Source organism: Panthera tigris, chromosome C1 (genome assembly GCF_018350195.1).
Source record: "Panthera tigris isolate Pti1 chromosome C1, P.tigris_Pti1_mat1.1, whole genome shotgun sequence".
Lineage (NCBI taxonomy): Eukaryota > Metazoa > Chordata > Mammalia > Carnivora > Felidae > Panthera > Panthera tigris.
Genome location: NC_056667.1, coordinates 97,535,999 through 97,548,007, shown reverse-complemented (window position 1 = coordinate 97,548,007; position 12,009 = coordinate 97,535,999). Strand labels below are relative to the sequence as shown.

Genomic DNA, 12,009 nt, shown 5'->3' with positions numbered 1-12,009 from the left:
TAAAACCATCTGCTGCCAGAAAGCCACTATAATTGATGACCACGCCACTCTCCAGTCCCTAAAAGGGAAAGCCGTTTTGAAATGAGTTGATGCCGACAAGGCTTTTTGGAGGTTGCTGTCTCCTTTCCCTGTTAACTAAATGGTGCTTCTGGCTTAAAAAGAAGAATCTGGAATGTAAGAAACGAGCGATGGAATCGTCAGGGATTTGGTGATAGTGTGTCACGTGAAGATCACTTGCATCACAAGACCCAGCTATTAATGATAAAAATGCGTTTTCAAGGTGTTTACTCTTTTCTTTTTTTTTCAAATCGAGGGAAATAGGACTTGGAAGGCATAGGGGATTTTAAGAAATCGGTAAGGTACTTGTCACACCAGCCGCCTGAGAGGGAAAGGGTTCTACAGAAACCATCTTGGAATTCAAATGTGACTGTCAATTAATGTATTCATTCAACAGCTATTTTTTTAATGTTTGTTTTTTGAGAGGGAGAGAAAAAGAGACCAGGCATGAGCAGAGGAGGGGCAGAGGGAGAGGGAGACACAGAATCCGAAGCAGGCTCCAGGCTCCGAGCTGTCAGCACAGAGCCTGATGCGGGGCTCGAACTCACAAACTTGGAGATCGTGACCTGAGCCAAAGTTGGATGCTCAGCCCACTGAGCCACCCAGGTGGCCAACAGCTATTTTTTGAGGGCCAGATCAGAAAAAGGATAAGGTGTCCTTGGAAGCCACAGGTGGCCTTATGGTGTGCAGTTTTACAACCAGACTGGGAACTGCTTTCCAGAGGCCTAAGGAATTCGTCTGATTTTCCCTTAAGCTCCAACAAGCAGTGCTCATTTGGCACTGGGCTGAGTCATGTGGCCTACGCATACACAAACTGAGGTTTGCTGGGGAGAGGCCTCTGAATTTGGAGCTGCCGGGTCAGTTCCAGGATGTTTTTGCTCTGAGCTCTAGACTCTGACAGCCTAAGAATGGACTACTATACCAATCAGCAGATTTTCTTGGCGAGCTCGTATTATTTCAGAAGGGAGAGGATTGTTGCCCGTGGAACCAAGTGAGCCTGTTTGCAGTGGGGAACAACTGTGTCCTCCTCAGGCCCCTGTGCCTCTGTCCACTGCACCCCCGCTTCCTCAGGAGCACCCCTCTTTCCTACATCCCAGACTTTCAAGAACCCTTTCTCAGAGTGTGCAGCCATGCACACATCTGCCCGACCTTGAGAGAGCCCACCCTGCGGCAGCTTCATGGAGGTTGGTTGAGATGTATTCCTAGCGTGTATCTCTAAGCAAAGATGGGCAATGGCAGACAGCCAGTCCAGAACTTCAGATTTGATATGTTCTTTCTTTATCCGCTCATCCAACAAACACTGATCAAGAATCCCGCCTTGTGTCGGCGTGGTCTAGATAGGGTGAATAAGGGTTGTTTGTGGACTTAAAATCTACAGAAGACAGACAAATAGGACAGCCTGCAAAAGCACAAAATGGAAAAGAGCTGGCCGGGTCAGATCACGATAAACTCCCCTGTGGCCAGAGCATGGGCTAGATAAGGATCAAGGTGAGCCCAGGCCCTAGGCTGTTACTGTAAGCGGAACCTGTAGAGTAGATCTTGTAGCAGTGGGAGACCATGACTGTTAAAAAAATTTTCTAATGTTTATTTATGTTTTGAGAGAGAGAGCTCAAGGGGGGCGGGGGCGGAGAGAGAGGGACAGAGGATCTAAAGCAGACTCTGTGCTGACAGCAGACCTGGGGCTCGAACCCACGAACTTCGAGATCATGACCTGAGCCCAAGTAGGATGCTCAGCCGACAGAACCACCCAGGTGCCCCCACAGTGAACATTTTAAATGGGAAATCAATATATTAAGGTAGCCCAACCATGAGATCTTCTGTGAGGGAACTGAGTACGGTGTTGCTGCCTTCCTGCAGCAGTAGGGTGGGGATCAGGTCTCCAGTCCCGGGTGTCCCGCCTGGAGCCACCTTGCCTCTCTGACCCCCGTCGGCAAAACAGAAATAGAACACTCGCCTTACCTTACGGGCTTGTTTGAGAGACCAGTAAGATGATGAAAGTGAAAGAGCTTTGAAAAATAAAATTTTTAAAGCAATAAAGTGTGTAGGCAGTGGAGCCAACAACAGTATTGTCTTTAACATGGTGTCGTTTCTCATTCCCACGTCCGTTCCACACTAAGTCAATTCTTTTAGCGAAAAGGGAAGGGGAGGGAGTGGCAGATCTGGCGTAGCAGGAAGTAAATAAATAACCTGCCACAGGACCGCAGCACGGCAGGGCTTCCCCGTCCCAGGGGCCCCGAGAAGAGCTGGGGTGCTACAGGAAGCGGAGCTGCCTGGGTGTCACCCTGTCTGTGTCAGGGACCAGACAGATCTGCCCACAAACAACCGTCAGCACTGAGAGGGGCCCCCCGGAGGCACCCGGCTCAGGCTTTCCCCACTGAGGTGGGACACCGGCTGGCTCCCACCCTTTCGGTGACTGGGAGTGGTTTCCAGGTGACTCAGATGAATAAAATGCAAAAAAATAAAATAGGGACAATTAGCATTACTCTAAGCAAGTCAAGTGCCAGGCCCCCACATTGTGTTCTGACTTATCTCCGGATCAGAAAAGGAAATAAGAAAGGGCTTGGCTTTATTTGTCTCCGAACAAGAACATTTCTGTCCTTTTCTTTCTCTGTGAGAACAGTGGTTCCTGTGGCTTGACTTCAGGACTAAGTGGGATTAGCGCCAGCAATGAGGCTGCTGGTATTACCGACGAGACAGGGCAGGGTAGGCTAACCATGATGAGCTAGCTTTAGAGGCACATGGGTATTTTTATCCCAGCTCTATCTTCTTGAGCAAATCGCTTAACCATTTGGGGACTAGTTTCGCTAGAAAATGGATATAATGGTACCTGCCTCAGGAAGATAAAATTATAAATCTGTGCCAGGTGCTTAAAACAGTGCCTGGAAAAAATAAGCCCTTAATAAATGTAGCTACTATGGTATTAGGAATAGTATTTGGTGTGTATTATCCTGTCACCTCCTCTCATTGGCTATTTTCTTGGAACATTGCCACCTCCCATGTGTCCAGTGTTCATGGTGATGCCCTCTACAGTTGGTGATTCTCAACCAAACTTGACTGCCTTATTCCTGTGTCTTCCTGCCCCTCTTGGTAACCAAAGACCCCCTGTTCTGCCCCACCCTGTCCCTGCTTCCCCATCTGTGCCTGGGCAGACCATCAGCCCTTTTCCCTTCCAGGCACTTTGTCCTCGCAGCCTCTCCTGTGATGGAGACAGCCATTAATTCCAGAGTGCCGTGACGGCCCAAGGGTCTCCTGGAAAGGCGTGGGTTTGTGTCCCAGCTCCAGCACTGACTCCTGACCACCCCTGGACTCACTGCACTACTTTCCCACAAATTATAGTGATACCCACTTTCCAGGGAAGGTAGAAATCTGAAAGGTAAAGTGCCCGGCATGTAGGAGGCACCTGGAGGGGATTAAGAGCATGAGCTGTGGAATTTGGACTAGTCATTGCCGCTCAAGTGACAGTGAGTAGGTCCCTTCACCTCTGTAGGTATCAGCTTTCTCTGTCCACCGGGGATAATCGTACCCCCTACCTCCCAGGACCCTGGTGCGGGTTCTGTCAGGTGCACACTCAGCAAGCATTCAGCAAGTGCTCCCCATTATACTGTCAGCAGCCATGCTCTGCTCTGCAGGGACACCTGGCACAGCAGGGGAGCAAGCGGGCTAGGTGCTCAGTGTCCCCTCTGACCTCTTCCCTGCAGGACTGTATGTACTGGTTGGAGCAGGGGCCCTGATGATGGCCGTGGGCTTCTTCGGGTGCTGCGGAGCCATGCGGGAGTCGCAGTGTGTGCTCGGATCTGTAAGTGGGGCATGTGGGAGGGGACTGGTCTGAAGGGCACTGGAGATCGGGCCTCCAGCGCCAGCTCCTCGGGCCCACTGAGACCTTGGCACTCGCTCCCTCTCCCTGAGTCTCCATTTTCTCCATCTCTTGCTTAAGAATAATACTATCTTTGTCCCTGCCTCATATGGAAAATATGAAAAAAAAATGAGGTCATTAGTGTGAAGATGTTTTGGAAGGAAAGGTGCCTAATAATTGTAGGGGGTAATTATGATTGTTCTTTCAAAAGTACTTCCCAGTGAGGCAGCTAAGATTCCTATAGCCAGGGAAGTGCTGTTATCTACAAGAAAAGAATTGCTGTTTGAGATCAATAAGTTAGCCAAACATCTCTCTCGTGGATTATTTTAACAAGCAGCCTCTGTCAAAAAGAAAAAAAAAAAAAAAAAGAACGAATTTCAGTTACTGCTATACACATCCAATGCCAGAGCGACCTAAGAGAAACAGGGAGAAGGAAGAGGGGTCAGAAGAGAGAAGGATTTCGTATTTCTCCATGAGGGGTCAGAAACAGCAATTTCAGAGGGCAGTCTCTCCTTACTCGTTGCAATCTTTGATTTTTAAACCGTGCCTGCTGCTTCTGATCTCTTGCTGTGTAAAATCTCTTAACTCATTTCCTCAGTCCTGCATTCTGCCTGTCTTTCCCTTGTTGCTGAGCATCTCTCTCATTTATCTCTTAACATAGAGCCGACCCAAGAGACCGGAACAGAAATCTGTCCGGGAGGCCACCCCTCACCACCACCCCCACTCCCCAGAGAAGCCCTCACAGGCCCCAGGCCCCACCAGTTGCTCCCTATCTCCTGGCCTTGTTTTAGATCTTCGTAGTATCTCTTTTGTTCAAGAATTCGTTCAGTGCATAGGTGTCAGGCACTGTTCTGAATGGTGGGATTTCTTTATCAGTGTCTGAAATTATCCAATTCACCTTTTTTTAGTGCTTTACTCCTTTATCATATTTACCCTTTTCCAAGATGAGGCCCATGATCGCAGAGACGTTGGGATCTTACCTTATTCACCAATGAATACTCAGTGCCAAGGACAGTGCCTGGTGCAGAGTAGATGCTCAATAAACAATCACTGAATGAATCAATGAGCAAATGAACGCATAAACAAGCTCCAGGGGAAGGGGGGACAAATACTTCCTACTAGATCAATTCGAACTAATAATCTTGCCTCATGTTTTCCAAATGGAACTAGAATTAAAGAGGCCGAATACATTGAAAAGGTATTGAGTTAATGAAGTGAATGTTTTCTCTCCTCTATAGTTCTTCACCTGCCTACTGGTGATCTTTGCTGCTGAAGTAACCACTGGAGTATTTGCTTTTATAGGCAAGGGTGTAGTAAGTAGAAATTACATGCAATTTCTTTTTACGATGGTTAAAGGGTCTCTTTATGGCAAAGGATATGAGAATATTACACCCACAATGGTATTACAAAACTAAATAACCCCCACGTTTATCATTGGCACAGAATGTCTTAACCTGGAAATATCGTGCAGACCTATGCGGGTGTATACACGTATGTGCACGCATTTTTCTGAGGAGATAGTTCATAGCTTTCATTAGATTTATGAAAGGGGCTATGATTTTTTAAAGGATATTTATCTTAAGATTATCCTATTTGTAATGGGGAAAGGGGATAAATTGCATTCATGAGAAAGAGGGATCAAGAGGAACATGCATTTTCATCCCTTGTTGGACTAATATTTGTCCATAGGGCTCGGCCTGGAAAGAGGTCACATCATCCTTGAAGACTAAAGCCTGACCTGCTGTGTGCTGGTGAAGCCAGTCTCTTTAGATTTGTGCTCAAACTATAGGTGTCCAAAATAGGTTATCAGAAGAACCCACAGAGGAAATGTCCTTTTAGAAGGTTAAAACACCCTGTGGGAAAGAGGGGAGTGAAAAGGAGGAAGAATGGAGTCTTAAATGTACTGTATTTCATGTAAATTCATGTGCTATCAATATTGTGTTTATGAACTTACTTTAGATGTAAAAAAAAAAAAAAACGGTGAACACGTAGAATAAGTAAATATCACCTCCTTTGGAATGTTTCTGAAGTAGCTGGCTATATTTGCAGGTTGGAGGAATTGGATCTAATGACTTTTTGAGATCTTTATGGATGTCAGATCATATGCCTTTATATCAGAAAAAGCATTCTCTATGTTTTCTACGATATTTATATGCTGAAACAGTGTTCCTCAGTCATGAGCATCTTTCCAACCATGTCATGAATAGACTTGAATACTTTTAACCAGTGGGGTACCAAGAATGCCTAAGTCCCCACTCCCTGTATGTCAGAATCTCCTGGGGAGGCCCCAGAGTCTGGGGCTTAGTGGATGCTGATGTCCATTCAGGTTTGGGAACCTCCACTTAAAGAAATCTTTCTAGTCTATGAAAGTTATTCTTGGTTAGTCTGTCCTCCCATCTCCAGAAGTATCTGTGAAACTCCAGAATCTATAATCTATTATGTAAATGCAGAATTGACTTAAAATACAGATAAACACAGGGACAGGCTGTATTTTCCAAGGGTAAGGAAGAGGGGGTTTTCCTTGATGAAAGGAGAATGTTTGGAACTTCCCACAGTTTTCCTGGTATTTTTTCAGGCTATACGGCATGTTCAGACCATGTATGAAGAGGCTTATAATGATTACCTGAAAGACAGGGAAAAGGGAAATGGGACCCTCATTACCTTCCACTCAACAGTAAGTAACTTTGCTTCTTCTTTAACATCATATCTTCTGAAGACCATGCATTAGTCAGGACCTCTCTCTTCACTTGGCTTAAAGATCAGAATAACTTTGGTGAAGCCATGCTGTAGCTGTATTTCAGCCCTCACAGGAGCCACCATTGGCATTACGCGTAGAACCTAGAAGAGGAAGGGGCCTACCTGGCACCCAGCGTTCACCAGAGGAAGTCAGGGCATGTGCCCCAGAGAGACAAAAGAGCACAAAGAAGAGCACCCAGAAAGCAGCCCAAATCAGTTCTAAGCTGTCTCAGAGGGTGGCATGGTGGTGTAATAGAAGCGACCATGACCTTCAAGTCAGGAAAGCTCTTTCTAGCTGCAGCTCTGCCACTGAGCCTCTTTGCGACTTGAGCCACTTCTTTGCCTCCCTGATAATCACTCAGCTCCCCCATTTGTAACACAAAAGGGCACGGAGACAGCTATGCTCCCTTTATCCTAGAATGTTCTATGAGATTGTGCTGTCAGTGCAGTGCTGAGGGCTGCACACAGCTAACCAACAAGGGCTTATGGATGATGGGCCAGGTCAGAGTCATCCTGATTTATTAACCACTGCCGTATGGAGAAGTATCTCTGAACCCCTGGGCCAGTTGCTTCCGGGTAGCCCCATTCCTGTTTGTCACAGGAATGTCCTGGAAGGTGCCAACCATTTATCCTGTTCAGCCTCAGCTGCCCCAGGGACATCAAGCAACACACAGTCTCCTTTGTCTTTGAAGAGCCAGCCCTAAGGCAGGACACCTATTTGCTGACCTGACTTCATGCCCTGGCCTTTCAGCCCCTGGGGTTTATTTACTGTGGCCACTTCTCCTCTCTGTCCCAGACTGTCCCCAGTTAATGAGCCCTTCCTGAAGCTCATAAAACTTGAGGTACTCAGCAAGGTAAGTTACTCCCGGGCTGAAATAAAGAATCTAAGGACCCAATTCCTGTCTAAAAAACAGCAATTTACACAAGACACTGTCATTGGCTTCTTGCTTTGTTTGGATTGCCTTGAGTCACTTCCCATTGCAAAACTCAGACAACTTTACCGAAGTTCTCTTCTTGTTTTGCTAGCATGGTTATGTGACTCTTCACTATCTTCCTAGAAATGGCAGTTTGGGTTGCAGAGATTGGCCCCATAGCTGCTTTGCTGCCTCAGTGCCCCAGTCCTCCGCCGTGATGCCCAGACTTATAGCTCCCACTCCTCCTTCCTGTGCCCTAAAAGCTGTTCTCTGACTCTCTAGTTTCAGTGCTGTGGAAAAGAAAGCTCTGAACAGGTCCAACCCACATGCCCAAAGGAACTTCTAGGGCACAAGGTAAGCTTCTCTACTAGGGTTCCCATCCTATCTATACTGTAAGATGGCTCTTCCCCTTGGGTATGATTCTAGAAGGCCATCTCCCAGTGGCTTCTGAGCCTCAGCTTTATTCTATGTAAAATACATGAAGCAATGCTGAGTCCTAGTCTCCCGGTCCCCTGGGAAATGATGGTAAGCGGACCTGCCCATAATGGTGCAAATGCCATGGCATTAATTAAACTCACCAGGGCCAGAGGTGTGCACCCTGAGAACATTGCCCCACCCACCTCTCCCTGGAAGTCACTGATGAATGCTTCATTTAGCAAGTGAAGGTGCCAGGTTCTGAAAACCTGTGCCAGGTTTTGTGCCAGGTTCTGAAAACTCTGAGATGAAACATGGCTCCTGCCTCAGTGGCCTTGTAGACTAGTCAGGGGACATGGTGTGTGCCCGAAGCCTGTAAAGAATACAATGTAGACACAGAAAGCTTCACAGAAGTTGAGATCCTTGAGCTGCATTTTGACAAAGGAAGGTCATTCTGGGCCCATAAAGCAGCAGGAACAGAGGCATGGCAGTAGGGAAGCCCAGGACTGCAGGACAGTAGGGAGTCCAGAGGGGATGGTGAGGGACATTCTTGGGCAAGGCAGACAAAGGCGTGATTTTACACCTGGAAGTTTGGGAAAGGTGTTGCTTTTAGCAGAGGATTATCATAGTCCGTTTTGCATTGTAGAAACAGTACTCAGGCTGCTGGGTGTGACAGGTAGAATAGAAGGTTGGGGAGTGTTGGAGGGAGGCCACGTAGGTGCCACTTGTGGTCACCTTGGTAAGAGAGGATGAGGAGCTAATGAAAGTCACGAGCAGTAGGGATGGAGAGGAGGCAGCCGATTCAGAGATGTTCGGAGGGTAGAATCAACAGGCCTGGCCAATCTCTTGTGTGTGAGTGGGGAGTGGGAGGAGGAAGCTAAGACCTCAGACTTCTGCTTGAGCAGAATGGGTGGATGGAGACTCTGCTCCCCGTGAGAGGTGCATGGAGGGAAAAGAGCACATTCCGGGGCAGTTTTGGCCGAGTTTGCACTTCAGGTGCCTGTGGGACTTACATGTAATCTGAGCTGAAGACGGGTGTAGGAATCCCAGCATAGTGGTGGTAGCTGAAGCCGTAGGAGTGGCCTCACCCAGGAAGAGTGTGTGGAATAAGGCAGAGGTGGGCTTAAAACCCTATCATTTAAGGGGTAAGCAAAGGACAAGAAGCCAGAAGAAGACTGTGAAGGAGGAGTCGAACTGGAGAGAGTCCAAAGACAGTGGCGCCTGGGAAGCGAGGGAGGAGATGGTTGGTCCATAAAGTTCAATGCTGGGAAGAAGACAAGGCAATGAAGGCTGGAAATAATGTGTTGGATTTGGTCTTAATCATTAATGATGTTTGCTCTGCAGTTTCAGTGAAGGGGGTGGGGGAAGCACAGATGCGATGTGGGACATTCAGGGAGAAATATGAGAATATGGGGACAATGACATGGATGCTTCTAAGCATGCAGCTGTGAGGAGACTGATGAGATCTTAGCTCCAGCCTGTGTCCTGAGTCCTGCATTGGACACTTAGTGACTCCCTTTGAGTTCGAGGACATGAACAAGGCACAGCCACTGCCCTCAAAGTGCTCAGCGGCTGCCGGAGAGACCCGCAGGGGAGCCAGCACCACCACTCGGTAGTACAAGAGTAAGGCTGCGTGAGAGGGGCGTGCGATTGAAGGGTTGCAGGAGACCCTCCTGATGTGTGATTCTTTTTTGTTGGTGTTCAAGTATCATTAACGTAACACTCTTCACTTAGTTTCAAGTGTACAATATAATGATTCAACAATTCTGTGCATTACTCGGTGCTCGTCACAAGTGTACCTACCTCTTGGGGCACCTGGGTGGCTTAGTCGGTTAAGCATCCGACTTAAGCTCAGGTCATGATCTTGCGGTTCGTGGGTTCGAGCCCCGTGTCGGGCTCTGTGCTGACAACTTAGAGCCTAGAACCTGCTTCGGATTCTGTGTCTCCCTCTTTCTCTCTGTCCTTTCCCTGCCCATGCTCGCTCACTCTTTCTCCCTGTCTTAAAAATAAATTTAAAACGTTTAAAAAAAATTCTAGGGGCACCTGGGTGGTTCAGTCAGTTAAGCATCCGACTCTTGGTTTCAGCTCAGGTCATGATCTCACGGTTTCTTGAGTTAGAGCCCCACCTCTGGCTCTGCACTGACAGCGTGGAGCCTGCTGGGGATTCTCTCTCTCCCTCTCTATCTGCCCCTCCCCTAGGTGTGCTGTCTCTCTCTTAAAATAAATAAATAAACTTAAAAATTAGTTTTTAAAAATTTCAACAAGTGTACATCTTAAGCCCTGTTATCTATTTCACCCATCTCCCTACCCACCTCCCCTCTGGCAACCACCAGTTTGTTCTCTGTATTTAAGAGTCTGGTTTTTGTCTTTTTTTTTGTTGCTTGCTCATCTGCTTTGTTTCTTAAATTCCATACGTGAGTGAAAACGTATGGTATTTGTCTTTCTCTGTGTTTCTCTTTTTCACTTAGCATTATACCCTCTAGGTCCATCCACGTTGTTGCAGATGGCAAGATTTCATTCTTTTTTATGGCCGAGTAATATTCCATTGTGTATCTATACCACATCTTCTGTATCCATTCATCTGTCGATGGACACTTGGGCTCCTTCTATATCTTGGCTATTGTAGGTAATACTGCAATAAACATAGAGGTGCATATATCTTCTTGAATTAGTTTTCCTTGGGTAAATATCCAATAGTGGAATTACTGGATTATAGGGTAATACTTCATATTGTTTCCACAGTGGCTGCACCAGCTTCCATTCCCACCAACAGTGCGTGAGTGTTCTCTTTCTCCACGTCCTCATCAGCACTTGTTTCTCGTGTTTTTGATTTTAGCCATTCTGACAGATGTAAGATGATATTTCATTGTGGTTTTGATTTGCATCTCCCTGATGATGAGTGATGTTCAGCCCTTGCATGTCTTCTTTGGAGAAATGTCTATTCAAGTCCTCTGCCCATTTTTTAATTGGATTATTTGGGGTTTTTTGGTGTTGAGTTCTCCAAGTTCTTTATATATTTGAGGTATTAACCCTTTATCAACTATGTCATTTATAAATATCTCCTCCCATTTGGTAAGTTGCCTTTTCGTTCTGTGATTGTTTTCTTTGCTGTGCAGAAGCTTCTTATTTTGATGTAGTCTCAATAGTTTAATTTTGCTTTTATTTCCCTTGCCAGAGGAGAAATATCTAGAAAAATGTTTCTATAGCCAATGTCAAACAGATTCCTGCCGTGTTTTCTTCTCGGAATTTTATTTTTCAGGTCTCACTAAGTCTTTAATCCATTTTGAGTTTATTTTTGTGTGCAGTGTAAGAAAGTGGCCCCATTCCATTCTTTTGAAAATGTAGCTGTCCAGTTTTCCCAGCACTGTTTGTTGAAGAGATGTCTTTTTTCCATTTTGTATCCTTGCCTCCTTTGTCATAGATTAGTTGACCATAAAAGCGTGGGTTTATTTTTGGATTCTATTCCGTTCCATTGATCTGTGTGTCTGTTATTGTGCCAGTACCATACTGTTTTGATTCCTACAGCTTTGGAGTGTATCTTAAAATCTGGGATTCTTTCTTCAAATCACTTTGGCTATTTAGGGTCTTTTGTGGTTACAAATTCCAGGATTATTTGTTCTAGTTCTGTGACAAATACTGCTGGTATTTTGATAGGGATTGTATTAAATCTGTAGATTGCTTTGGAGAGTATAGACATTTTAGCAATATTTGTTCTTCCAATCCATGAGTATGGAGTATCTTTTCATTTGTTTGTCATCTTGTATTTATTTCATCAGTGTTATATAGTTTTTGGAATATAGATTTTCCACCTCCTTGGTTAGGTTTATTCCCAAGTATTTTATTATGTGTGCAATTGTAAATGGGATTCTTTTAATTTATCCGTTACTTCATTATTAGTGTGTATAAATGCAACAGATTTCTATATATTGACTTTGTATCCTGCAACCTTACTGAATTCATTTATCCATTCTGGTAGTTTTCCAGTGGAGCCTTCAGGGTTTTCTGTGTATGGTATTGCGTCATCTGTAAATAGTG

The 12,009-nt window shown here is 45.8% G+C and overlaps 1 protein-coding gene across 4 annotated transcripts in view; it reads left to right on the top strand.

Annotated features, from left to right (window-relative positions):
- The window catches only part of TSPAN2 (tetraspanin 2), a 55,960-nt gene that overhangs the window by 24,737 nt on the left and 19,214 nt on the right, over positions 1-12,009 (top strand). For 3 of the 4 annotated variants that reach the window (XM_042993794.1, XM_042993791.1, XM_042993792.1), the window contains 4 exons: positions 3,756-3,853; positions 5,149-5,223; positions 6,486-6,584; positions 7,843-7,914. In XM_042993794.1, coding sequence (XP_042849728.1) covers positions 3,756-3,853; positions 5,149-5,223; positions 6,486-6,584; positions 7,843-7,914 — 344 coding nt within the window. The remainder of the gene's footprint in view (positions 1-3,755; positions 3,854-5,148; positions 5,224-6,485; positions 6,585-7,842; positions 7,915-12,009) is intronic. The other variant, XM_042993793.1, reaches the window with a different exon arrangement.